The following is a 27979-nucleotide window of genomic DNA, read 5'->3' as shown; positions in this document are numbered from 1 at the left end:
TCACACACTGCAGACAGAGGCGGCAGCAGTCAGCCAGCACGGAGTCTCCGCCGTCAGCCTGCCGCAGTCAGGATCCTCTGCTCTAACTAACGATGTTAGGAAGGACTTAATGATGACGGATCAAAAGTCTTCAGAAGGCTTAAGGATTAATATGATGCCGGGATGTCATGTCTTGGTGAGTATGACTTTGTTATCCGTGTTTTTATTACCGTCATTATTGACTGTGCGCAGCTGCTCTATGCGTAGCTATTGACATATTGGCTATTAATACATCCGTGATTGACAGCCGGCTGTGCTTAAAAAGTAGTATACATGATTTAATATCAATATGATATGCATGGGACAACATTATCGCCAGCTACCAGAAAGGAAAGATCATAAAGCGCCGACTGGTTTCCCAGATAAAAACTTTTGAACATTAAGATACTTTTTAAAAAAAGATGTAGGCTATCCAAAAAACGTTGACCTCATGCATTTGTGCACTTTTACTTGTTTTAAGGTAAGCTAGCAGTTCCTCTGGCAATGTAAGAGACATATCAGGAGGCAGTTACTGATGACTCATGGCGACAATGTCCCAAACATGGACCATCTTCACTGTTGTTACTGGGCTGGCTGTGCAGCTGTGCATAGGTAAGCTCAGACTACCGTGTGGACACATTTCTAATATTTAAGAGGTATATTTTAATATTTTTGTCATCATGTTATTTGGAGATAAAGGTTAGTGTGGATGTAGGCTACATGAAAAGCCTTTCTAGGAAAAAGTTATTTTGACAGTGTGTGTGTGTCTTTAGTGTGACAGTTGTAGTTATCATGTCAAATCTGTCAGTGATGTGTGAAATTGTGCATCTGCATAAGGATGAAGTGTTTTGTTCAACAAATCCATGATCAGTAGCTTTCTCACATTCACATAACTAAATGATAGGAACATATAAATCCTCATTTCTGCTTATAGGTGAGAAATATCCTGAGAAATCCTGTGCCATCTGGTCCAGCCGTGGACCTGTGGTGCAGCGAGGCACCAGCTTTACGGTGTACTGCACCTTTAACTGCAAGTGCAAGGGATCCATGTACAGTGACCATCCGCCAACACTACAGAGCCACAACATATTTAATTCTACAACTATATATTTAAATGTAGCAAACATAACCAAAAACAGAACATACAGCTGTCGGTGTAAGTGTCCTTCTGCTCTGGACCCCTGTGGACTGGACATCTCGGCTGGATGTGAGTATGAAACCAAGGAGCAGGAAAAGCAGTAATCTCTGAAATATTTATTACTGAAAAGTTTCCTTATGCACACATTTAGTGAATTTCAGGCTATTTGTCCGCAGGATGTTTTACAGTGCATGTCACGTGGTATTTCAAGATGAGACATCTTAAGGCATGACTATAACTTTTCAAGATACAAGAAATGATTAAAAAAAGGCACAGCTGGTTCTGCTTTCTCTTTATACTTAGAGTACACACTGTTTGCATGTCGCGGGCTGGGTGCAGCTGTGTCAAAGCTAACACAATGTGATCAGTTCTGACCACAGAGCTGTTGCTAATTGAGTTAACTTGTTTTTTGACACATGCAACATGCCATTTCCCTAACATGAAAAGTGCACACAATATTGTCAACACAGAGTTGTTCTGAAATGACACATCCAATACTAAAAATTATTTAATCTGAATAAACTAAATGGATTACCCACATTTGTGTTTTTTGAGGATACAACCATCTAAGTTTTCAATGATAATATTACTTCCTAATTTGATATTCCTGTGTTGGAATGACAACTCAAGTGCCAGAAATATATAAATGCAGTTTGAAAAAAATGTAAAGCCTTGTTTAGGCTGATTGTTAGGTTTATGTTATATTTTTATTCAATTATGCATTTTCTTTGTCCTTTAGATCTACCAGAGAGGCCTACGAATATTTCATGCATCTACAAAGTCAAAGATAATGAAAGCGGAGTTTTGTCCTGCACTTGGAACAGAGGACGAGATACTTTTCTTACGGACAGTACAAAGCTGTGGTAAGTTTAAAAACCAAAATTGGATCGAGAAGTCATCAAAACAATATCACATTGCTTATACCTACTGTCAAATGAAACGTGGCTTTGTGTGTTTCAGTGTGAGAACTGTATCTAAAAGCCACGAACGTAAAGAGTGCAATGTCTCCAGTAGAGGAACTGATTTTCCATCGGCTAGTTTCACTGTGACCAGCTCTGTCCAGCTGATCTCTGTGTGGGTCCTAGCCCAAAATCCACTGGGCTCTCAAGTGTCCATCCCCATCAACTACACGCTCAGTGACATTGGTAAGACAGCAGCATGTAACACTGATGAGATTTACTCCTTAGGGATTGAAATTTGGTATTGAATGACAAGGCATTGTTCAATACTCGATACTAAGAAGGCAATTCGGTCGGTGCCTAAAAAGTATTGAAATCGATACAATGATGTTGTGGCTTGAAATCAGCTTTGCAAGGAAAATCTGTCCTTTTATGCTCTAATCCTGATGTTCATTGATGGTTGATAATTATGAAGGTAAATATGGTGCAAAACGTGAGAGCTTGTAGAATACAATGTGAGAACTTGCAGAACAAAAAAATTGAACTTGTATGTTAAAATTTGCACTTGTAAAATAAAAATTTGCACTTGTAAAATAAAAATGTGCACTTGTAAAATAAAAATTTGCACTTGTAAAATAAAAATTTGCACTTGTAAAAATTATTCACATTTGAAGTCACAAAAAGAAAAAAAACATGAGAGCTTGTAAAAAAAATCTGAACTTGTAAATTGAAATTTGCACTTGTAGAAAAAATATTCACAAATGTGTAGATTGATATTTGCATGAACACAATGACAGCTGCAAACTTGTAATGCAACATTTACTCATGTACTTTTTTTTTTACTCAGGTTGATTTTCCATCACAACCACAACTCAGTGATTACAACCTCTCGAATCTGTCACTGTGTGCGCTCTCTCGCATCACAAAGAGGCGAATCTGCGCCTCGACTTTTGCAACACTTGTTGCGATACATTTGGTGCAAAACTAATTTGTACCTGTGGACTTAGGCTGTGGAGCTCTGATCCAACAGAACGGGGAAAGCAGGGTTTCTATCGCCAGATGAGGGACAACTCTGTCCGGCTTATTTAGCTATGTCGCATGGAAGCCTGGTTGAATAGCAGACGCGTTAGCTAACTAACCAACCAGCCTGATTCTAAATAAATACCTTTTAATTATCTTAACACTTTTTAACAGTCAAACTGAAACACTGGCGGTGAGCTCCAGGTCCTGCAGGACGGACCGTCACCAGCCGTTATCGGCCAGCGCAACATCGCTATTATTGCCAGAAAGCTTCGCTGCCGACCTCGACCTGCAGTCGGGGCTCCAGCGGACACGGAGAGCCCCGCGACGGTAGCAGCTCACCGCTAGTGTTGGTGGAATAGCAAGCTAGCATTAGCTAACTAACCAGCTTCTAAATAAATACCTTTTAGTTATCTAAACACTTTAACAGTCAAACTGAAACACTGGCGGTGAGCTCCAGGTCCTGCAGCCGCAGACGGACCGTCATCAGCGGGTAACACGTGCCAAGTTCTGCATCCCTGCCAAGACTTCCATCCATAAGGGGAAATAGGCTAATGATTTTATAAGGCAAAGTAGCTACTGTTTAATTAAAATGTAGGCTATATACATTCCTTTGTCATGTTCATCAATGATGATTATAATTTTATAACGTTTAGAGACATCAATGTTTTATCAGAATATCATTTCCTTGCTACCTGGGTGCAAATCTCGGCAGCAACGAGGGTTAAGAGATGACGCATTATTCGGCAAAAATGATTGCTGCTGCCCGCGAGGTGGATGTAATTCTGCAGAAGCTATTGTTGCTGCCCGGCGGGTGCTGATTGGCAGTGAGGCACAACATCAGCAAAGCAAGCTGTGGTCATGGCCGGGGATGTGCCGATGCTACGGGTGCGGGGCTCTCCGTGTCCCGCTGGAGCTCCGACTGCAGGTCGAGGTGCGCCGAAGCTTTCTGGCAATAATAGCGATGTTGCTCCGCTGGCCGATACCCGCTGGTGACGGTCCGTCTGCAGGACCTGGAGCTCACCGCCAGTGTTTCAGTTTGACTGTTAAAAAGTGTTAAGATAATTAAAAGGTATTTATTTAGAATCAGGCTGGTTGGTTAGTTAGCTAACGCTAGCTTGCTATTCAACCAGGCTTCCATGCGACATAGCTAAATAAGCCGGACAGAGTTGTCCCTCATCTGGCGATAGAAACCCTGCTTTCCCCGTTCTGTTGGATCAGAGCTCCACAGCCTAAGTCCACAGGTACAAATTAGTTTTGCACCAAATGTATCGCAACAAGTGTTGCCAAAAGTCGGCGCGAATTCGCCTCTTTGTGATGCGAGAGCGCATACAGTGACAGATTCGAGAGGTTGTAATCACTGATTTGTGGTTGTGATGGAAAATCACACGAGTAAAAAAAAAGTACATGAGTAAATGTTGCATTACAAGTTTGCAGCTGTCATTGTGTTCATGCAAATATCAATCTACACATTTGTGAATATTTTTTCTCAAGTGCAAATTTCAATTTACACAGATTTCATTTACAAGCTCTCATGTTTTTTCTTTTGTGACTTCAAATGTGAATAATTCAATTACAATGCAAATTTTTATTTTACAAGTGCAAATTTTTATTTTACAAGTGCACATTTTTATTTCACAAGTGCAAATTTTTATTTTACAAGTGCAAATTTTAACATACAAGTTCAATTTTTTTGTTCTGCAAGTTCTCACATTGTATTCTACAAGCTCTCACGTTTTGCACCATATTTACCTTCATAGATAATCTCCCTCCGCCCTCCTTTCCACAATGCGATGACTACCTCCGATGGCTAGTAATGATGCAGTGGAATCCTATCTTTTCAATTGCTGATTTTATAGCAAAGAAAACATCAAAATGTCATCTTGTGTGCCCTTTGTGCCTGATTTGTTTTTAATGTATCCGACCACTCTGTGTTGATCTGAGCAGCGATGCCCTCGACTCCTGCTCTTGGCCAACCCGAGTGCTCTTCCCGAGAGTGCATTGTCAAAGTGGAGCTGCCTGTGAAGGCTCAACACCTAGAGATCCAATACAGAACAGATGCACAGACATGGACATCTTCTCCTGACTCAGTAAGAAGTCTTAATGCCTCAGATTAGTGCAGATTTTGAACATTTAGGGACTTTCAATGAGTTGTTGCAAGAGATGCTGCTGAAGGTTACTTTAGCCCTTTGAAAACAGTCATGGCGTGAACAGACCTCATAGGTCTTCTGCTGATTCAAAGCCAAAGGCAGATATGAGTGTCAGGTTGATGTGCGCAAAGGTAAACTCACAATGTTGCACAAGTCTCAAAAACAAGCTGAAATTGGACCATCAATGGTATGCAATGTGATTATGAATGGCTCTTTGTTGGAGTGTGGATGATTGAGTTTTAATTAATTAAAATAAGATGAAAAAAACACTTATTTCAACTTACAGGGTGTGCAGATGAGTTCGGTACAGGTTCGGTTCATCTCCTCTCTGGAGCCCTACATGTTGTACCATTTCAGAGCCAGATGCAAATTCAGCAGCGGCCTGTGGAGTCAGTGGAGCGCAAACATATTAAGCTGGACTCAAGAGGAAGGTAAGCAAACCGTCTGTATTACAGTTACCTGCACCTCCTGAAGACTATTTTTGCACTTCCTGAGTGAAAGCACTACACTGACTCTATCTACAGGCAAACAGTTTTGGTCTGAATGGATTTACAATATCTCTGTGGCACTTTATCTATGAAATCTATCAGATAATGCAGTACTGTTTCCTTTCTTTTGGTTTTTTTTGAGGCAGTTATCAGCTCACTGACTGTATGCAGAATACCTGTAAGCCACTGAAACAGTCCTTATTTGGTTGTGTGTTAAAGTGCTCATATTATGCTTTTTTTTATTTTACTTTATTGTGTTATATATCTTTTTTGTGCATGTCATAGGTTTACAAAGTAAAAAAGCCCAAAGTCCACCCCAAAGGCACTTTACCATCTCCAACAGAAAACACTGCTCGCCAATTGCTCGAAACAGCTCTATTGTAGTCCAGCCTTTACTTATGTGACAAACGCGCGTCATTTTGCATCACCTTGTAACATGTTATAAAGCTCGCCTAGCTGCTAGTGTGGCACGCCCTCAAATCAAGCTGGTTAGAGCGGAGACCCGAAGAGTTCGGATAGTTGTATCGCCATGTCCAGGAGACAGTGCAGAAATAAAACGTTACATATGAAAGACTAATTTCACGCCCACACTTTTACATCCCCACCCTCTACCACACACACACATACATACACACACACACACACTTGAAATAACTTACCACTCTGAAACGTCTTGCTCCAGTCTAGGTTGCGAAGCTTGTCGGGTTGTTCTGGGATAGTTTTTGGATCACACTAGCATGCTTGTCAGGGCCCGCCCTACTCTGCTTCGGACTGGCTAGTAGTCCTTACCTAGGTACTGCACATGTACAACTCACAATAAATTTGGAATAGAAGTGTGATGCCTCACTCTGTAGCTAAAACAGAGAGCTCAACACACAGGGTGAAAAGAGGAGCTGCAGCAATGTGCAGCACGACAAAAATTTGGTGTTTTTTGAAAATTAAACCATGTAAACCTATTCTGGTACAACCTCAAAATACAATTATGAACATGAAAATGAGCATAATATGAGGTCTTTAAGGCCAAAACCATTTGGCTTACACTGAGATTAGATAGATAGATAGATAGATAGATAGATAGATAGATAGATAGATAGATAGATAGATAGATAGATAGATAGTAATTGGGAAATTCTTGTTTCAGCAGCAGCAGCTATAGAATATACAATATACAGTAAGAATGGACTACAATACAAATATGAATATACTAAACTACTACTTCTGAAATATAAAGTGTAAACAGAGAATAACAGCGAAAAACAGCGAAGAAAAGCTAAGTGGTACACAAGACAGTAATGCTTCATCATGGGAAAGATCGCTGCATATTTGTAACACTGATGGTGTGAAGATATGAAGGCCTCTTCATTTCAGAGATATGAGCTATGAATGTGCAGCAGTGAAAGATCATGAGTTTTTCATGAACAGTCAGCAGCAGCAGAGGTCAAAGTAGAAATAACAGAAGAGACATTTTTGGTATAGGGTATTTACATTTTCTTTTTTTAAGCATGAATTGAACACATTCGTTACAAGCGTGTATCTATCTTCCTTATTTTCCTGGATAAGCACATAGTGTCTAAGCCACACATGTGATTCCTGATCTTCCAGGCAGCCGCTGGTTTCACCCAGGACAGTTTGAAAATCACCTTACCGAAATTTGAAACATAATTGAGGAAGCTAATCTACCACAAGAAACAATTAGTTTTGTTGTGAAGGTAATACTATCCTTTAAAGGAGAACTATCATGCTCATTTTCAGGTTCATACTTGTATTTTGGGTTTCTACTAGAACATGTTTACATACTTTAATGCTCAAGAAACACTTTATTTTTCTCATCCAGATATATACTTATATATCGTAGCCGGGGAATGACTGAAACGGCACAGAAGCAGCACTTTTTACTTTACTTTTATATATATATATATATATAGTATAGTTGATCACAACCATATAGAAGTCCTGACGGCTTGTTTAAAGGCACTATTGTAATAAAAAAAAGGACATGGAAATCTCTCATTAAAAGAAGAGCAATTGTGAGAAGGTGCTGATTTGAAATATTAACCATTGTCTTTTGTTGAAATTGGATTTACCTTCTCATTGTTTAGGGTCCCACAGATTTGATGTGTAAAAAGGTTAGCATTGCAAAATCCATTAATTGTTTACTTGATATTTTTTTTTTAATTGAAATCCTTATTAAACACAAATTTCGGAAACAAAAAGTTATTGAAAACGGGAAAACTACCTTTCGGCTCCCGTTAAACACGTCTCTTTAAAAAACATGTTATAAAACCCAATAATAACAAACTAATACTGATTAATTTGAGGGATAGTGCTGAGTAAAATGCACAGTCAACACCAATCACAGATATAGAGCATATGAACATCCATTACATCTAAGCAGGATTTACAGTTGGGCTCTCTGACTGCACAAACAGAACATGACATTAAAAAAAACATTAATATCCGGTATTTCTGGGTCACATCCAAAAGACAAAAAATAATTATACATGGGCACATTTGTAGTTTCTTGCATTGCAGCTGGGTAGCTAACACTAAAGTCTCACTTTTCCAACAGCCCCTGAACTCACCAACAGGTGAAGTGTTCTTCACACGCAAGTGTTTGAACCAAGTGACTTAAAAGTAACTTTGACAACAAAGACATTGACATTTTCAATGTCATGGATGTTTTTCAAAGGATTTCAAAGTCTGTCAATTAGGAATAACTTTTAAGAAATGTCAATTCTATAAACATGTCTTTCACTTTCACAAAAATTAAATTCTAGTCTCTAAAGTCAAATATCAACCTTCTTAATATCTCAGTATTATTGTCCAGTGACAGATTGTGTTATTGTTTCAGCGCCTGCCAAAGAGTTGGATGTGTGGTACGCCGAGCTCGCCTCTGACTCTAAATCACAGAGAGTTTACTGGAAGGTACGTTTTTTTTTAAAAGCTTTTCAATTGTTTATTCTGAATTATTGTGAAGGACAATTACACAAAACGCTGCTCTGCTGTACAGTTTCATGTGTTCCCTCTCCCCTCTCTCACTCTGTGTCTGTGTGGTGTTGTCGCCATAGTAACACTTTGTGATCTTCCTGCTTCACTATTACTTTCTGCACAAACTAAAGGTCAACCCTTGACCACTTCTGAGCTGTGACACCCTCACACACTTGCACATCCCCACCATCTACCACACACACATACACACACACACACACACACACACACACACACACACACACACACACACACACACACACACACTCATTTAATGCCACATAAAGACGTGAGAGATAAGTGAAACTTGATGCCAGACACCAAAGTTTCAGTTTACAAGAAAAGGGGAGCTGAGCAGAAATGATGTGTCTTACATGCTGTCTCAGTGTGTTGATTGTGAGCATCCTGTAAAGACGGCCAAATCCAAGGCTCATGTAAATGCTCACGATGTTTCTTTTTATTGAACCAAAGCAAATATGTGGTGACAAACTCAATAATTCACTTTTCAAACATTTCTCTGACTGCAGGAGCTGAACAATGCCACCGCTAGAGGGAAAATCATAGAGTATAATGTCAGCGTTTACAGCCAAAACTCTGGCTTGGTCTTCGTCAACCCAGAGCCAATTAGTGCCGATGCCAGGGATTATCCAGTCCCGTTCTGTACCGACTGTGAAGTCACAGTGTGGGCTCGCAACTCCAAAGGGCTGTCCCCTCCTGCCAGAATTAAAACCCATCACACAAAAGGTAAAAAATAAGTCAACTTTGTGTGAGTGAATGCTTGTCTAATTAGGTCTGCAGCTTCGTAAAGGCAGAATGTGCCTCTTTTTGTGGGTGAGCAGTCATGTTAAGAGGTTACAGGAGAATCTCAGACACATTTGTAATACTAAGGGTGAAATTGGTGTCTATATAATGATCTCTTGCAGCGAAGAGCATGCAGTTCGAGCCCCCTCAGGACATGCAAGTAACTGCAGACAACCACAGTGTCACCATCTCCTGGAGAAAGCATGACACTGCACCGCTACATTCAGCATATGTGCTGGAGTGGTACCCAGAGGGCCATAAGTTGGAGGAGCTCAGATGGGTCAGACTGGGCCGGAAAAACAACCATGCTGTTGTTACAGGTGGGACATGTAGAGTTACAGTAAATATTCGCCTTTTCGTCTTTCGTACTGTTTTTTTTTCCTTCTAGTTTCTTTAATATTACTATACCGCTATCTTTCTTTATGCAGATATTAAGCCATTTGAGTGCTACGAGGGAGCAGTATATGTTTTAAACAATGAGAGCTCAGTGAGTAGGACCAGATTTACAGGTGTCTCCACTTTGGAATCAGGTAAGATCAGTTAATTCGATAATGTTAATTTATAGTAGTTTATTAAACTCAAACATAACTGGCAGAATATTCGGTTAGTAGCAGGAGTATTAAAGTGTTTCAAATATTCCTTTATCATCCCTCCTGTTGAGTAATATTTTTGGGCTCTGCTTGTTGCCTGCAGCCCCAGAAGACGGTCCGTCAGTCCAAGAGCCGGTTGTTGAGGGAAACAAAGTACAAGTGACCTGGACAGAGATTCCCAGGGGTCAGCGTGGGGGTTGTGTAACCAAGTACACCATCTATTTAGAGAACGAAAGCGGACAGCAGAAGGCTCGTAAGAAGCATTTATCTTTACTGATTCGTCTCATACAACATGTACTCTTTGGATGCAGACAGTCACATGAGTAACTTTCCTCTGCTGTATGTATATGAATTTGTATTGCAGACCCTATACCAGCATCAGAGAGAATGCACACCATCAAAGACCTGTCTCCAGCTTCCTACAGCCTGTGGATGACTGCTTCAACGGCTAAAGGAGAAGGCCCAGCATGTCAAAAGGTCAAGGTCTTCATCCAGCGTAAGCAGCTTTCCAAGTTTCTTTAAAGCCATAGTTTGACATTTTGGTTCATTTGCTTTCTTCCCAAGAGTTACACGAGAAGATCAATACCACTCTTATGTCTGAACAGCAAATATGAAATGACCTGGAGTCTCCGCTGGTTGCCTCGTCTGCTCCTGGCCAAGAAATATGCACATAAAGCCATAAGTTGTAAAGTTGTGGCTTTTAAACTGTGGTTTTCTAAAGATTAAACAAACAACATATAAAGTGTTAGTACGTGAGCTATAGATTTGGTAGTAGGAAGATTGTGTTGGCCAGAACCAGGCTAGCGGATTCCCCGTTTCCAGTCTTGATGCAAAGCTAAGCTAACTGGCTGCTGGCTGTTGCCAAAATGTATTCTTTCTTTTTTATATAACTTTCAATAACAAATAAGTGTATTTCCCAAAACGTCAAACTTTTTATTTAACATTGGATGAAACTAGTTCTGCTGATTACATGTGTTTCAGACCAGCGATTGGCACTGAAATCTTTTTTTCCATTTAAGACTCAGAAAAACGCAGAATTTCTTACAATAAAAATGAGTAACTGTATTTAATGATATAAAGACCAGCCTTGTCCAAAGACATACTGTAGCTTAATGGATAGGTAGGTTCACATTTTTTCCAAGTCTGTCTTAAAACTAAATACTCAGTCTGTGTGAAATTGTATTCAATTCAGTTTATATTAAGTTAAAATGAGGCTCCACCAGTCTGTATTAATCAAATCAAGTAGATGTCCTCCAAAGTTACTATCTTTTTAGTACAAATGATCTCATTGTTTCCTTGCTGAGCTGCAAGGAAGGGACAGATACACACATTTCATAAGAAAGAAACAAACTTTGGAAGATTTGGAAGCCTTATCAAGAGGCTAACTCAGACTGCTGAAACCTTATATTAACTCAACTTTTGATGCATTTTTTGATGCACAAAACGAGGACTGGGTGTTTTGTTCCCCATCACTCACACTGAAAACACATTAAGAAGTGATCTTTTAGGGACCTTACTTTGGTTTGAATCCATCCTTTAAAGAATGTTATACACTGATAGTTTTGATGTGGAGTGAATCAAACAACCTGTCAAGTGATTTTCAATAAAATAGTAAAATTTAACAGAAAAGACTTTTCTTTTCTTCAAAGGAGTCAAAGTTTTTCTCGGCCAGAAATATGATTTGACAACTCATGGTCCCCTTACTACCTTTTTCAGCACCTTTCGATCACATCTACCGGTAATTGTTTTTTCTAAGCAAATGGACTTTTTGTCAAACAACTTAAAAAAATGTCTTTCGATAGACAATCGCCTACGTTTTTTTTCCTTTTTACTACCTAGCTAAATATATATGCTGCAGTCTTACATCTTCCTGTTTCACTGTCACTGTTGCAGAGACCCAACTATCCCCCCTACTAGTGTGTGCAGTCGCCGCCCCCATCGTGTTGTTTCTGGTGTGTGTGTCCCAGAGTTCAGCATTAAAGCAGAGGTATGTGAGCAACAGCAGCTCTATATGGATGTATACGTGAAAGCAACTAACAAGCTCACGCCTTTCTTTTTTTGTTAATCTACAGTTCTGCAGAAACCACACAATTGTTGCCAAAGAAATGGTGCAGCAATAAAAATATATTATAGGGCCATTAAACTTTCCATGCCGTATTGTTTTTTCACATTCCCCCTCAGGCTATGGGTGTATTTCCAGTGCGTCATGCTCGATGATGTGCCAGATCCTGCAAACAGCAAGTGGGCACAACAGTGTACCCAGGAGAAGGTAATCATGTAAAAGTGGATAAAATACAAACTGTTGTAAATTGCAACTCACTGTTCATAGTTTAAGCCTGTATGTCCCTTCAAAACAGGGCAAGATGAACCTCCAGCTGCCGCAGAGTAACTCCAGTGTAACCGAGGAGGAAGAAGAGCCCATCCTGGTGGATGTGGAGGAGCTGCCCAAGCAGAGCAGTGACACCATCACACTTACACTCTCTCCTCAAACCAGTCGCAGCCCCGAGTTGGAGCCGGCCACACTGGCCTACCCTCTGACCACCTACATCAAGAGCTTCTCCCACGACTCAGAAAGCTCCGATCACACGCAGACATCTCTGGACACCAACACAACTTTCGGCTACATCTCGTCACACGGGCCGGAAAATATGGACGAGGAATACCAGGAGGAGGAGGAAGAGGAGGAGGAAGAGTTTGTAGAAATGCTGGATTTCTTCCCCAGTCACAACGTCTTCATAGAGCCACTGGAGTTCGGAGGGAAGTTGACTCTGAATGCGGTCAAAATTGACTGCAGTGACATCTTTCAGAACAGTTAGTGTTAACCTGAAACCAGAACTCTGGTGAGGTGAGGTCTGAGTGAAAACGATTTTTTGAGGAAGAGGACGGCTAGGTGGGGTTTCACCACCTAAACGAAAGACACAAACACAATGACTGGACGTGGTGACTGGATTCCTCTTTTGTTTTCTTTTTGCATCACGCACCTTTCTGCATGAACTACCTCCTTGCTCATTGAAATCTGAACTGTAACAAAAAAGTCTCTTGCTGAAGTCTTCCAGAGCTGTTGTGCAGGAATAATGTTTGACTGAAAAAGTACTTCTGTTTTCAATTAATGCATTACCATTGTTTTCTCTTCAGAGCAGCATTGGGCACACTAACACCATGGCCTATGTCCTTCAAATATTGTAATTTCTCCCTGCCTGACTTAAAGGTCCCATGACATGGTGCTCTTTGGATGCTTTCATATAGACCTTAGTGGTCCCCTGAAACTGTATCTGAAGACTCTTTTATATAGACCTTAGTGGTCCCCTAATACTGTATCTGAAGTCTCTTTCCCGAAATTCAGCCTTGGTGCAGAATTACAGCCACTAGAGCCAGTCGCACAATGAGCTTTCCTTAGTATGTGCCATTTCTGTGTCTGTAGTATTAAATGCTATTGAGGAGGAGGGGGGGGGGGCAAGGTGGAGGGTGGGGGTGTGGCCATGACCAACTGCCACTTTGCTCGTTTGAAAGCCATGATGTCTCCCTCTCATGGGTGGGCCAAATTCTCTGGACGGGCAAAGCAGAGAAAGGGGAGGTAACCTTTCCCCTTATGACCTCATAAGGAGCAAGATTCCAGATCAGCCCATCTGAGCTTTCATTTTCTCAAAGGCAGAGCGGTTTATACCTATCGCCATTTTTAGCCACTGGGGGACTATAGGCAGACTGGGGGAATGCATATTAATGTTAAAAAACCCTCTTGAAAAAAAAAATGTTCATGCTATGGGACCTTTAAAGTATTTAAATAAGACATCCATACACTGACAGCACTGATAAGGCCCTTTTTTCACAGAAGACATTTTGACTTGTCATAGTAGGAAAAGCGCAGGTGTTACTAATAACATTAAAGCTAAAGTGCGTAGTTCCTGTTGCCCCCCCATGAGAAATCTTTTTGTTTTGAAGCAGCTAAACAGATTTAGCCATAATTTATTTTAGTTGCACCTGTACTTTTCCTAGTGTGACATGTCCAAATGTCTCCTGTCCTGCATGTAAAAGGACAAATACATACTCTATCACAGTTTAAATACATCTACCCTACCTCAATCTTAGCTCATCTAAAACAGAGATAGTAATATTGTAAAGAAAATTGTCTCTCACATTTGTTGGTGGCGCGGGCAGGTAATATTGCTGCATGATGACAGATGATTCCTTATTATTTTTCTGAAGATTGATTGAATCATGATCAATCAATTGTAAAACTGCATCTACATTTTGTAATATTTGGAAATGAAGACTTTACAGCCATGCTAGCAGCTCTGTGAGGCTGTAAGGGCACAAACTGATTTGAGCTAAATGCTAACGTCAGCATGCTTACATGCTCACAATGCTAACATGCTGATGTTTAGCAGGTTTGATGTTAGGCTTATCATCTTGGTTTAGCATGTTGCTAATTAGCTCTCAACACAAAGTACAGTGAGGCTGAATGTCATTAGTTTTGTAGCTATTTGGTCATAAAAGCAAAGTATTGGACAAATTTAAAATTGGACCTGATGGTGTCTCTAGATGATCACCAAAGTTATTACGAGTCATCCTACTCGTGAACTTGAATGTGTGCACCAAATTTCATGGTAATTAATCCAATAGTTTACAAGACATTTCACTAAAAGCCAAAAATAATAACCTGCTGGGTGGTGCAAGAAGGGAAAAATCAGGGAATCGCCAAAGTGAGATGCCTCCACTTGGGACCATGAATGTCTGTAAAAATGTCATGGCAGTTAGTGACAGTTGTTGTTGTTATAGTTGTTGTAGTTGCGATAGTTCAGTTTGTTCAATGCAGTGAACCCGACCGACGTCGCCATAATAGACTGTAAAAAAAAAAAGGTGGCCATCCCTAGAGCCAGGCTGCTAGCATGGTGAAAAGCTGATGTTTCAGAATTTGTTTGTATGTATAGTGTTTACAGTTTCATCAACAGACTGTTTCATCTCTTTCTCTGTTATTCTATCAGTTTAACTTGAAACTTTTGAATCATTTACTTGCACTCCCTTGATGGGAGTCTGATTTTGTAATTTTAATGTCAATGCAAATAAACAAGTGATTTCCTCCTCTGCACTCACTGGCCACTTTATTAGGTACAACCCCCCCCCCTCCCCCACACACACACACACAGAAGACCACACAGGGTGTCACTCCGGTCAGCTGAGAACAGGAAAGTGGGGTGACAGTGACCACAGCTCTCCAAAATTGGACAATAGGAGATAGGAAAAATGTTGCCTGGTCTTATGAGTCTTATGATTTCTGCTGCACCATTCAGATGGTAATGTCAGAATTTGGCATAAACGACATGAAAGCATGGATCCATCTTGACTTGTTTAATGGGATAAGGCTGGTGGTGGTGTAATGGCGTGGGGGATATTTTCTTGGCACACTTTGGGCCCCTTAGTACCAATTGAGCATTGTTTAAACGCCAGAGTATTGTTGCTGACTGTGTCCATCCTTTTATGACCACAGGCTGCAAATTCAGAGGTGCATGCTGGGTGGTTTCCGTCGGTCAAAGCGACACCACTGACGGACTGTGTGTACATCCAATTGAAATGCAACTGAGGGGGTAACACTTTATAATAACCATCATTAATAGATGGTAAATTGATAGTTAAGTAATCTTTCGTTAATTGTCATTGAACTGTTAGCAAACAGTCATTTTACTGTTAACAAACAATGAAATTATAATTAATGTTTACTAATTAGTAGTGCTGTAAATTAACAGTTTATTGTTACACACATTATATCCCTCAAATACTATATTAGGTATCGGGTAATGATTAAAAATTGTTTGTAAACCTTTAAGAAACCATTTTTAAACCATCTATAAACATTACATAGATAGATGGAGCAGATATTCCTAACAGTTAAGTGTTACTAGATGGTTTGTAAACCGTCTATAAACAGCGTCTGGATGGTTATTATAAAGTTTCAACAGATGACTATTATACTTTAAGTAATTAATAAATACTTCTTTTTTTTATTGAGGAGTAAAGCATTATACATTGAAACCATGAAAGTTACTTTTTTTATTTTTTGTGTTTTTAACTATAATGACCCCCCCTCACCCCCAAAACATCTTTTCCCTGGGCAGCTTAAATACAACAGAATAACAATGCATCTGGTTACAAAGACAGAATATAACCATTATGTCACTATACCATTTCAAGGCATGTACCCATGTATACTAATCAAAACAAAAGTACTGGTGACAAAAGTATCATTGTTAAAAATAGTAATAATTTTTCCATTCTATGAGACAAAATACACAAGGGTCAAAACAACAAAATACAGTGTTACAGAAAGCTATAAAGAAAGAGATGCATGAAAAATAGGTTAGCTGGGTAATTCTTTCAAATTTTTAAAATATGACAAAATAGGTTCCCGTTTCAAATAAAATCTGTCCACAGATCCCTTAAGTGAAAATTTTATCTTTTCTAATTTTAAAAAGAACATCACATCCTCTAACCAAACTGTTGCAGATGGTGGGGTAGGGGATTTCCAACTTAACAAAATTCTTCTGCGGGCCAATAAGGAGGTATAAGCAAAGATGTCCCTCTGGGTTGCAGTTAAGGTAATTGTTATAGAGTCACTGGGAGATCCAAAAATAGCTACTGAAGAACAAGGCCGCAGTGCCACCCCAAGGGCCTCACTAATAGTTTTAAAAATCAATTCCCAGAAATTATTTAGAGAGGAGCAAGACCAAAATGTGTGTGTTAGACTGGCTGGGAGAAAGAGCACCTATCACAGGTTGCGTCTAACCCGGGATATATTCTCGCTAACCATTCCTTGTTCAAGTGAACCCTGTGAAGCACTTTAAATTGTATGAGCCCTAACCTAACAGAGGATGACGATGAGTGGACTCTTTTGAGCGCCTCCCTCCAGAAAGCCTCAGACAACTTTATGCCCAGTTCATCTTCCCATTTGGATTTAATTTTATCCAGATCATACCCTTTCAAAGACACGAGCTGGGAATACAATCTGGAAATCAATCCCTTATTATTAAAGTTGAGAGTAAGACTGTCTAAGGGCGAGGTAGGGGGAAAATCAGGGAAGGGTGGAAACTTGTTCTTAACAAAATTACGAATCTGAAAGTATCTAAAAAAATGGCTTTGTGGGAGGTCTGCAGAGGTTCTCGAAACTGTTAAATATACCTTCAGTATATAAATCTTTGATGCATAATAACCCGGAAGTTACCCATTGTCTAAATGATGGGTCTGTTGTAGTAGGAGGGAATAAATGATTTTTGTAAATAGGACCCAAAACTGATGCTGATGTAAATTTATAGTGACAGCAAAATTGGTTAAAGATCTTAAGAGTAGAAAGTACTACAGGGTTAGATGTGAATCGAGAAGCTTTCAAAGGTAGGGAAGAATACACTAAAGCAGGGAGAGAGGAGGAGTGACATGTTTGTGCTTCAATTAAACACCAATTTGTTTCTGGGCAATGAAGCCAAAATAATATTTTCTGTATATTTGACGCCCAGTAGTAATGGGTGAAACTTGGGAGGCCTAAACCACCTACATCACGGGACCTCTGAAGAATATGTTTGTTAACTCTGGGGGTCTTATTTTCCCAAATGAAAGAGGATATAGTTTGTTTAATTGAACAGAAAAAGGATTTGGGCAAGAAAACCGGTAGGGACTGAAACAAATAAAGAAACCTGGGAAGGATTGTCATTTTCACTGAATTTATTCTTCCAGCTAAAGTAAGGGGAAAACTACGCCACCTGTCTAACTCAACCTTTGTTTCTTTGAACTGAGCTTTATAATTGGCTTCAAACAAAGAAGAAAAGGAGCGCGTCATATGAATCCCAAGATATTTAAAGCCATTTGGATTAATAAATACTTTGTAAACCATCTATAAACACTATCTGAATGGCTTTTGTAAAGTTGCGACTGATGTTTTTTTATAGTTAGTTACTGGTTAGTAAGTGCTTGGTAAAGCAGTGATACATTTTTTGCCCTTCATTAAATTCTATTTAAAAAAAATAAAATAAAATTATCATTACCCGATACCTAATATAGTATATGAGGGATATGTGTGTAACAATAAACTGTTAATTTACAGCACTAATAATTAGTAAACAGTATTATAATTTCATTGATTGTTAACAGTAAAATGATGGTTTGCTAACAGTTCAATGACAATTAACTAAAGATTACTTAACTATCAATTTACCATCTATGGTGGTTATTATAAAGTGTTACCTAAATATGCAGTAAGTAGTGCAGTAAATACATTTCTAAGATCCCCACGTTGACAAGCAACCAATTGAATGAGTGCAAAAGACACAAAACAGTATCATTAGAGCAGAGTATAATACAGCACAAAATAGCCCCAACCCTCACCATCACTGCAGTCAAGGGTTAGCTCACAAGGAGCGTGTTGCTGAACCTGACAGGACATGCCACAGGATCCACTTCATTCTACAGTTTAAACCATCTTATTTTTTCTGTCCAGCAATACACCAATTACTCAAAAGTAATTAAATACGTATTTTAAATACATTTAATTAAAATACTGCCCATCTCCGCTTCCAGCAGGATAACACACCATGTCACCAAGCCCAATCATCTCAAACTGGTTTCTCGAACACCTGAGTTCACCGTATTTAAATGGCCTCCACAGTCTCAACCAGATCTCAATCCAATAGAGCACCTTTGGCATGCGGACGACGGGAGATTGGCATCATGGATGTGCAGCCGCCACATCTGTAACAACTGTGTGATGCAATCCCATCTATGCGGACCATAAAAAAAAAATGAGAAATGTTTCCAGCACCATGCTAAATCTATGCCACATAGAATTAAGGCATTTCTGAAGGCAAAAGGGGGTCCAACGCCAGGTGTACCCAGTTAAGCGTATGCATGCAGTTCATGGTTTTTTTTAATTTATTTATTTAATGTCGTTATTCCCCTTGTATGGCGCACTGGTCTGAATCAGGGTATATTGATAGGGTGATGTATCACTATTTATCAGTGTTGGCCTTGGCAGCACACAAGGCTCTGGATACCAGAACTTAGTGTTGAGCTTTCACGCATTTCTGCAAAGTTCATCAAAACCCTACGGTGGGAGGCGACCATTAGACACAAGTTTTCATGCAAGTTTTCCCAGGAAAGGCTTTGGTGTGGACGCTTACCTTAAACTGCACAACAGTAACTTGTACCAGGGATTATGTATGTATATAAAAAGGTGGTTCTAAGTAGAAGCAAATAAAGCAGAAACTGTACACTTGTAAATTCATTTCACCTGTGTGGAGGCACAATAAAAAAGTGACAATGCAAAAGATTTATCGACCATCTTTATTTACCGACAGAGGTCTCTAATAGCAGGGCTAGAATTCACACATTTGTAGAGCACTTTGGTTGATCCACACAATGAACGACTGTATTTCTTTCAGAGCAATTATGCAGTGGTACCACTGTGGAAGCTACAGCGCAAGTCAACAGTGGGAGGAAAATATCAGCACAGAACAGACTGCAAAAACAAACTGAAGCTGGGCTGAGTTTACATCTTGGAAGGATGCTCGAGTGGAGTGTGTAAACAGTCGGGAGACGGTCTGAGGGCTTCCAGAAGACTACAGCCATATCTCAGCTGTGTAAAGACACTTCCTCTCTGTATCACTCTTGAAAGTAAAAACAAAGGCATTAATTGACTTGCACATGGCTGGTAATCAAAGATGAAATGGGCAGCGTGGACGAGATATTAGACTGTGAATAGCACCCCAAATACAGAACAAATGGAATAACTTTCTGCTTTAAATTAATCCACTTGACAAATCTCAGGATAAATGAAAATTTAGGAGAGTAATCACCAATGTTCTTTCTTCAGAAGAACATTTTAGTAAAAAAACAACCTTAATACAGATTTAGGCGCCGTTCCATCAATGTATTCAAATGTAGGAAACGCTTGAGCCAAGGTCAAAGCATGTCCTATTTGCACCATGTGAAATAGTCTCTGAAAGAATTTATGAAAATAGTTAAGATTTACAGGCCAAAGATCATAGAAGAATAGACCTCCTGTATAAAATATAAAACAATATACCAGTGCTAAAGAAAATAATAATCCATAAATCTTAATGAGCAATGCTGTAACCTCATCAGAAATACCTGATGCGGCAGAGCTTATGAGCCTGGGTTGGAGCTCAACAGTGGCTATCTTAAAGTGAGCAAGCAATGGCTCACACCAAGCTAAAGACACCCTTCTTATGCTTACATTTTGAAATGCATATTTCCAAGCAGCAATTACAAAAATGTATCAATGGACAATGCATAACCTCTGAAAAAAATACTGTATGAAAACATCCCTGCTACTTTGTTTCCAAGTACAAAACCTCTACCAATAAGTTGCTCCAGAGTAGCAAGAAGTCCTTTTCTTTTTTTTTTTCTTTTCTTTTTTTGTTAATTTCTGTTTTTTTCCATCTTCGTTTTGTTTTTATTGGGTAAAACTCAGTCCTCACTTTGAGTGTCATAGTTAATGACAGTCTTCTCCATCATTTGACTTTGCTGAAGGATCCAGGAACATGCAAGCCTCGTAGTGGAGGTGCTCAGGGGGCTCCTGTAGGCCTGAGAGACAGCAGCCTGGGCTTAAGCCAGGGCTGGGAAGGCCTCTGGGTCATCCACGTTGGGCACAGACGCAGATGACTGAGGAAAAGTCAACATTGAGTAAGAGTTAGAGAATTCAACATTTGAGATGTGCCTTTGGCTTTAAAAAAAATAAAACTCAAGAAATCAAATTCCATTGGCAAGTCGTTCTTACAGGTACACTTTACCCCTTAAGAGTGCGATACAGTATTTCACAGACAAAAAGCAATGCAGATAAAGCGCAGATGTGCTAATGACATGACACCATAAGATTATCTACCTTGTCAGTCCTTCCTCCGCGGACTGGCCTAGTGACTTCGCCAGGGACAGCGCTGGGTGCGCTGCCGCTGCCGCGGCCACGACCGCCCCGGCCACCACGTGGTCCCCCGCGTCCACGACCTGGACGGCCCAGGTCTCCGAAATTGATCTCCAGTTGGGACGTAATGTCATTGGCTGGCTTCCGGAAGTGATGCTCATCCTCGATCTGAATTAGAAAAAAAAAAAAAAAAGAGTAAAAAACCAAGTATGATTTTTGAAGTTTGGTTTATTTTGAGCACATTGTGCAACAACAAAGCTTTTACCTTTGACTCCTCAATCTCAGGATCAATCAACTCCTCTTTCTTATCCTGAGTTGGAGAAATGCAAGACAAACATTAACACAACATAATGAGCAAAATCATGTTTGTACAGAGACACATGGTTACAAAAAAAACAAAACAATGTCCTATTAAGACCTACATTTCCTGCCAGCAAAAATCTCCATCTTCTAACCATACTGACTCCATGTGCATTCTGGATATGTAAATGCCATTGGTTTGTGCGTGGCCTGAGTAAGAGCAGTAAGCATTTGCCCATTTTATAGTTTCAATCTGAACTGTTCTACAAATGAATTGAAAGAAAGTGTTTACCGCACACAACGATACAAGCTAAACTATGTGAGTCAGTGACTACTAATGTTACTTTCACTTTACATTGCATTTTTGGTTTAATGCTTAATACATTTTCTGCATGGCATCTCTCTTAAGTATACTGTAACAAACAAAAGTCAACTGAATTTCCACTGACGTCTGGCAGCTCCAATGTCCACCTAGTCCTGTGGTTGGAGAGGAGCATGTGACATGCAGCCATTAAGGGTCTTTTGCGCTTTTATTTAGCAGCTAATTTCAGTGATGTTTGAGTTGAGCCTGACCACCCCGCAGTCATTCACAGGAAACTGATGCAACACTTGTTTGCCTGATCTGCGTAGACAGACAGCCTTGCAATTTACTCACTGACAACTTAACAGTGACGAGTTTTGCTTAATAGTGGCAGGGTGTAGTATTTGTGCATTAATCTTATTACATTGCTTTGAAGAAAGAAAATCTTTTTGGGATGACCCCAACAACTTGCAAAATATTAATAAGGTCTACAAAGTCAAGTCAATCATAGTCTAGCAAACTCATCACCAAAAATGAATGTGAAGTATGGATGTATTCAGAATGAGCAGAGCTATGGTTTTGACTCACTTCTGCCTTGGACTTGTGCAGCACAAATCCTTTGTTCCAATCAGCTCCCTCATTGGCCTTACGGATGTTGAACTCCACCTTGGCCCGCTCCTTGTCCTGCATGGCCTTCCATTCATCCAGAGTCATCTCCTTGGGACCTTCTTCCTTTACTTCTTCAACCTCATTCTCCCTTCAACACACACACAGACCCACAGTGTCACAGCGTTAATGTTTAAAATACATTTGGGGCTGGTGGCTGGTGTTCTTGCTTTGAACAGCAGCGACTATGCAGTCCAAACTAATAAGTTTGGAATGATTTATTAATTACTGCAAAACCAACATTTCTTCACACTGTATTCATATTAGTTAGGACATATTAGCACAAAAACTTACTTGTTCTCAGAGTCAGCAGGTGGATGCTCCTCTCCTTCAGGGTTCTCTTCAGTGACGTTCGATTGGTCAAGCTCGCTATAAAAAGAAAAAAATCTCATAAAGACTTGGTATTGAGAACCAGGGAATTGAGAAATACTCGTCCATTGTGCTTATCCAACCTCTAGGGGTGTAAAGATTCAATGATACAAATTGGTATACAGTGGTATTATCACAGATATGACTACATCGATACACGGACCCCTGGATCGGTCTAAACGGACCCAGGTTCGGCCGATGGCCCGATTCTAAAGTTAGTTGACTGAAACTTTGCTGTCAATTCAACAAAGCTGCTCGCTGTGTGTGCAAGGGAGACAAAAGCCTCACCATTTGTGCAATTACGGACTTGGTCATTCGTGTTCGGGGTGGCAGGGATCAGCCAATCAGTGCCTTTGTTTGGGTTTGCAGAAAAAACGTGCTGACTGTAGGTTGTGTGTTTTTTTTGAGTAAACGGAATACATCGTAGATATTGAAAATTGTACTAGCTACGGTCTGTGAGTCATCCATCCATGCGTGTTTATTAACGTGTGTGTGTGTGTGTGTGTGTGTGTGTGTATGTATGTATGTATGTTATATATATATATATATATATATATATATATAAAAAGTCCATTAGCTACATGCAAACGCTCGCACCAGTATTAAATTGTGCTCAGAAACGTACTTAACTGTAACGTGGACCAATGTTTAGGTTACTGTCTCGGAGATTACAGCAGCAACGAGGCCGTTTCATTTAATATAGAGCTGATGTGTTTGTCATTTGGTTATAAGTGGCTAGCTTATTAAGTTGAAGTTCTACTATTATCATGTCCTAGCTTTATTACCTGGTCCCTTCTACAAAATATATATTTTAAAGTAGGCATTGCTTATTTTATAGAACTTGAGATAACATTCAAAGCATATCAACTGTATATCAGATTGAATATTTCATCGAGTCGCACTTAATTGTTCCATAATAAACTGTATCGTCCCTGAACCGTATGGTAGCCCATGTATCCATACAAGTATCAGATCGTTGTATAAAAAGGGAGAGATGCCCACCCCTACCAACTTCGCATTATATCATAACATGACAAACAAAGCTCACAAGGTTTCCACCCGGAAACGGTTAGCAACATGTGCTGAAGTTAGCACAAGCTAATTGGCGTGCAAGTGCATCACACTATGGCGAGCGCAAATGAAACAGAGCTGGAAGACCCGCTTGCGGGTTCCTGGTCAGTTACAACAGCAACAGAGAGAGAGTTGTGTATAAGAAGTGTCAACATTGCTCCACCGTTGTAGGGTATGTGAATGGAAACACCACCTGGACGAGAAAAAAAATAAACCGGAGGTCACGTTATCTGCGCTGCTGTCAAGCAGGCTTTAGGCGCAAATGCAGAACGAGATAATACAATAACTGAAGAAATTGACATTCACATTGGCATATAGCCACGGTGGAACTAAATCAAACATTCCTCCTAATCCACAAATGTTCTTTATTATTGTCTTTATTTTTTATTTCATGGCATGAGAGATGCTTTTCAAATTTGATAGCCTACTGTGACCTGTTGCCTTTTGGGAAAGAGTTTGTTCAGTGTTTGTACAGTGTCATACAGAAATGTTTGAAATACTCCTTATTTTTCTAATGAAAATAATTTACTTAAGTTGCCAGTGGACAAAATGTTACCCGTCTTTTAATTTATACTCAGGATATACAGAGTTAAGTCATTCGGTTACACTTTACTTGAAGGTATCTACATAAGAGTGACATGACACTGTCATGAACGTGTCAAACATAAACAAGTCAAATGTTTATGACATAACGCTTCTGTCATTAAGTGTCATTCAGTTTTTGTCATGACATGTTAGGGTTAGAGTTCATGATGTGTCAGGTCACTCTTATGCAGATACCTTCAAGTAAAGTGTTACCAGTCAGTCAGTCAGTCAGTCATTCTTAATTTTGGCAAAAGGTAACTAACAAACTTCATAATTTGACACAATTCTGAACCAGGATACAATGATAAATAAAATAAATTATGTCATCCTTAACAGTGCCCCAGTTGTGAGATCCACTTCCACCACGCTTCTCCTCACCCTTCATACTACTGAAAGAACATTAGCTTTAGCCAGGATCATGACACATGCACTGCATCAAAACACACCACATCTTTAACAGACCTGGTGTAAATAAAGAATATTTTATTTATTTAAAAAGGTGCCCTGCCACACGTATTTCATTACTTTGTGGTAATGTCTAAAGTTCTACCATAGACCCCAACTTTTTTTTTTGTGGTCTTGTTACCTTGTTTGAAGCCATTCTAGCGTGGTATAGAAAGCGTGCAGGAAGTCTCGATTTGTGCCAGTTAATATTCAACAAACTAAGCTGCATAACTTTGATTGGCTAACAGCTAGCCAATGAGAGCCTGGCTATCAGCATCCTTTACCCAGCGTAACTGGGCGAGCTCATGAATAGTAATGAGTTCAGGCAACACCACGTCAGATCGACCAGCTTTTCTAATTGGCCTGATTTCTCCAGTTTTTTCTTTTTCAGTGGATAGAGCTGACAGGAGGTGGCAGTTCATTTTCACAACATAACACAAACATATGGACCTAACATATTTCAAAAAATACAAGTAAAAACGGTTATGTGTGGCAGGGCACCTTTAAGGGCTTTATAAGAACTAAAAAGTACTTACGATCGGTCACTGCCACTGTGTCTATCAAATTCACGCTTTCCTCTGGAGTCGAAGCCATCGTTGCGACCAACACCACGGCCTCTGCCACCGCCGCGGCCGCCTCTGGCACCACCACGTCCTCTCATCGGCCTATCACCAATGGATCTAATGAAAAGGGACAGACAACATGGTCAAATCCCCATTAAAGCACGGTGTCTCTCCCCATCAGAAGCTTAGATCTAAAGCAGGTTATCTACAGGCTATTCTCTCTTATAGTAACAAAGTGGACAGCAAGATTATCAAAGAAATTGACAGTAGTTAACAGGAAATCAGTACATTTGTGAATTCAACAGATAGTTAAGATGAGTCTACAGAAAAAAATATTATGGCTTTCAACTTATGGCCTTGATGGACTGATCTACATTGACATTTTACTTAAGTTTTTTTTGTTTTTATCAATTTTACACAAGTAAACTGATAAGGAGCCACATGCGCCTATAGCAATTTGAGCAAAACCAACATACTAAGCCTTATCACTGTAAGCAACGCCTTTAACAGTTGCTGACCCTACCCCACCCCCTAGTGAATGTTGCTTTTGCCTCATGTGGAGCTAGAAAACAAAAAGGTACAATAGTAGTGGATTCACTCTTTAAAAATGGTTGCTGTTCAATTAAAATGTCTGCTGATTAGAATATGAACTCACTTCTCAACTGAGAATTCACCTCCCTCGGGCTTCTCGCCAGCATCACCAGCAGGCCTGTCGAAGCGGCGTGGGGGCCGCCTGTCCACAGGCCGCCTGTCTGTGGTGGGGCGCCCTTCTCCCTGGCCGGCCTGGGGTCTGAAGCCTTCGCCCTCGGGCTTGCGGCCCATTCTCCTCATGCCGGCACCTAGGATTGACCACAACAGGAGGATTAGAGGACCATAGATCAGGACCGACTGCGGAGCCCCAGACAAAAGAAAGAAGAGGAAGTGATTGTTCTGTTTAAATGGAGCAAATAATCGCAATTAATGTGCAGAATAAAAGCAGCAGCTAGTAGGTTCCATTTATTAATTACTGTGCAACATCCTTTTATCTGCAATGTAATCCAATTATTAAAAGGGTAACAGTTCAAACTATAGAGTACACAAAAAAACAGAACCCACAAAAGGTGAGTAATCTTAGATTATAAAAAGGATCAAGAGAATAATCCCCTATTATTTACTAGTCTGATTGAAAAGTGTGCTTATCAGTTAAATCATTCGGTTACTGTAGTTGGAATTACCACCTACATAGTATTTAGGCCCCCATAGCACGTGGTTGACTGTTGCTGGCCCAGTGTGACACAATAAGTCCCACCCATTGCCTAAATCACCAGCTACCAAAATAGACACCCTCCACTACACAGCAGCAGCTGGGTGCATCATCGTTGGCGCACCTGTCTCATCTTCTCTCAAGCAAACGGATTTCAGCCCGCTTGGCAGACTTACATGATAATAATGGCCAACTAACTGCCTGTGCGTAGGTGACTGGATGCTTCTAACTTAATAAAATTAGTATGAACACGTTCCAGCACCAAAATGTACACTTTGAACAAATGTTTACAGGCTACACGTTAAATTCAAAATTATGACAATCTACATATAGATCATACTATCTGGCATAGCAGAAATAGTAAATTAAATTATTAGAGGTAGGTCGATCACATGCAACGAGCATGTATGTGCGCCAATGGGAAGTGGCAGTTTGGAGGCTATGCTTTAACAGCCCCACACTACAACCACGAGGTTCATCACCATGATAGCAGTGCTGCTCCTAATGTCTGAAAAATCCACCTGCAAATCCACCGCGAGAAAGTTGATGCATTTACTTCACTTTGACAAGTTGTATTTCAATGTGGAAAATAGTTCTTAACCACTCGGGGTCTATTTAAACACATTTTGAAAAGCCAGTAGAAAATATCTACTTCGACCAATTCAGGGTAAAATTAGCGATAAATGTGATTACTGAAGGTCACGACTTTACAGGAGTAACATTTAAACACCTCAAGGCCACTTTCTCTAGTTAGCCAGGCTTTCGGGTTCTGGCTGTTCAACAAGGCCGATGGGGGTGGGGGACAAGCCAAAACAAGTTGGCCTGCAAACCGTTTATCACCGAATCGGTAAAGCCCCACACATTCCGTTGCTTTACACGTTTTTATAAATGCTACCGTTCCAGCAACTGACAGCCAACACGGGCACAAAAGCAGCCATGCGGACCTCATGTCACGGGGGCTTGGGAACCACTGCTAGCTAGTAAGCAAGCAACTTAGCCTGTTAGCCTAAAATCTTTTACTTGCAGCTTGGCTAAGGATGACAAAACACAGAAATAAATCTTACCATCTTTCTTAAGTGAGACGGGGGCCTGGGTCTCCTCCTTCTTATCAGTAAGTGGGACCTTTCTGTCTTTTTGGGACTCCTTTTTCGGCTGCTTGGCAGCCTGAGCTGCAGTCTTGGCGGCACCAGGAACAGGAGCCTCCTTCTTCTTTACTTCAGCTTGCTTAAGCAGCTCAAATGGATCCGACTCATCGTCAAATAACTGGTCGAACCGATTGGTTATGGCACAGCCAAAACCTTCTTGCATTTGTCCGGGCATGATGGCGCCCCTTCAGCAGGATTTCCTCCGATTCTACGAGGCTTGGTGCGAACACTTCGCTAGATGAAGCCACAAGATGGCTGGGAAAAGGACGTTCTTCTCTTCCG

General features: G+C 40.2%; 2 protein-coding genes across 7 annotated transcripts; one reads left to right on the top strand and one right to left on the bottom strand.

The window, feature by feature from the left end:
- Positions 1-13380, top strand: il12rb2 (interleukin 12 receptor, beta 2a). The gene is made up of 16 exons (XM_039810179.1): positions 1-175; positions 500-630; positions 953-1225; positions 1896-2019; positions 2117-2301; positions 5023-5165; positions 5512-5656; positions 8565-8638; positions 9229-9445; positions 9625-9822; positions 9931-10032; positions 10196-10345; positions 10457-10588; positions 11986-12079; positions 12274-12361; positions 12450-13380. The coding sequence occupies exons 2-16, from the start codon at positions 561-563 to the stop codon at positions 12906-12908; spliced, it is 2454 nt and encodes an 817-aa protein (XP_039666113.1). The 5' UTR covers positions 1-175; positions 500-560; the 3' UTR covers positions 12909-13380.
- A 6014-nt stretch (positions 13381-19394) lies between these two features.
- Positions 19395-27979, bottom strand: serbp1a (SERPINE1 mRNA binding protein 1a). 6 transcript variants are annotated; one of them, XM_039811432.1, is made up of 9 exons: positions 27617-27978; positions 25965-26148; positions 25283-25426; positions 24622-24691; positions 22572-22648; positions 22200-22371; positions 21276-21320; positions 20975-21178; positions 19395-20754 (listed from the first exon to the last, which is right to left on the bottom strand). In XM_039811432.1, exons 1-9 carry the CDS (start codon positions 27870-27872, stop codon positions 20698-20700), a joined length of 1209 nt encoding a protein of 402 aa, XP_039667366.1. In that variant the 5' UTR covers positions 27873-27978; the 3' UTR covers positions 19395-20697. The 6 variants fall into 6 exon arrangements, with proteins under 6 accessions (XP_039667366.1, XP_039667368.1, XP_039667367.1 ...); XM_039811434.1 differs by having other exon boundaries at positions 24622-24688; XM_039811433.1 differs by having other exon boundaries at positions 22200-22368; positions 27617-27976.

Source organism: Perca fluviatilis, chromosome 9, assembly GCF_010015445.1.
Source record: "Perca fluviatilis chromosome 9, GENO_Pfluv_1.0, whole genome shotgun sequence".
In the NCBI taxonomy this organism is placed as follows: Eukaryota; Metazoa; Chordata; class Actinopteri; order Perciformes; family Percidae; genus Perca; species Perca fluviatilis.
Note: the sequence above shows the minus strand (reverse complement) of the source record. Positions and strands in the feature narration are given on the sequence as shown.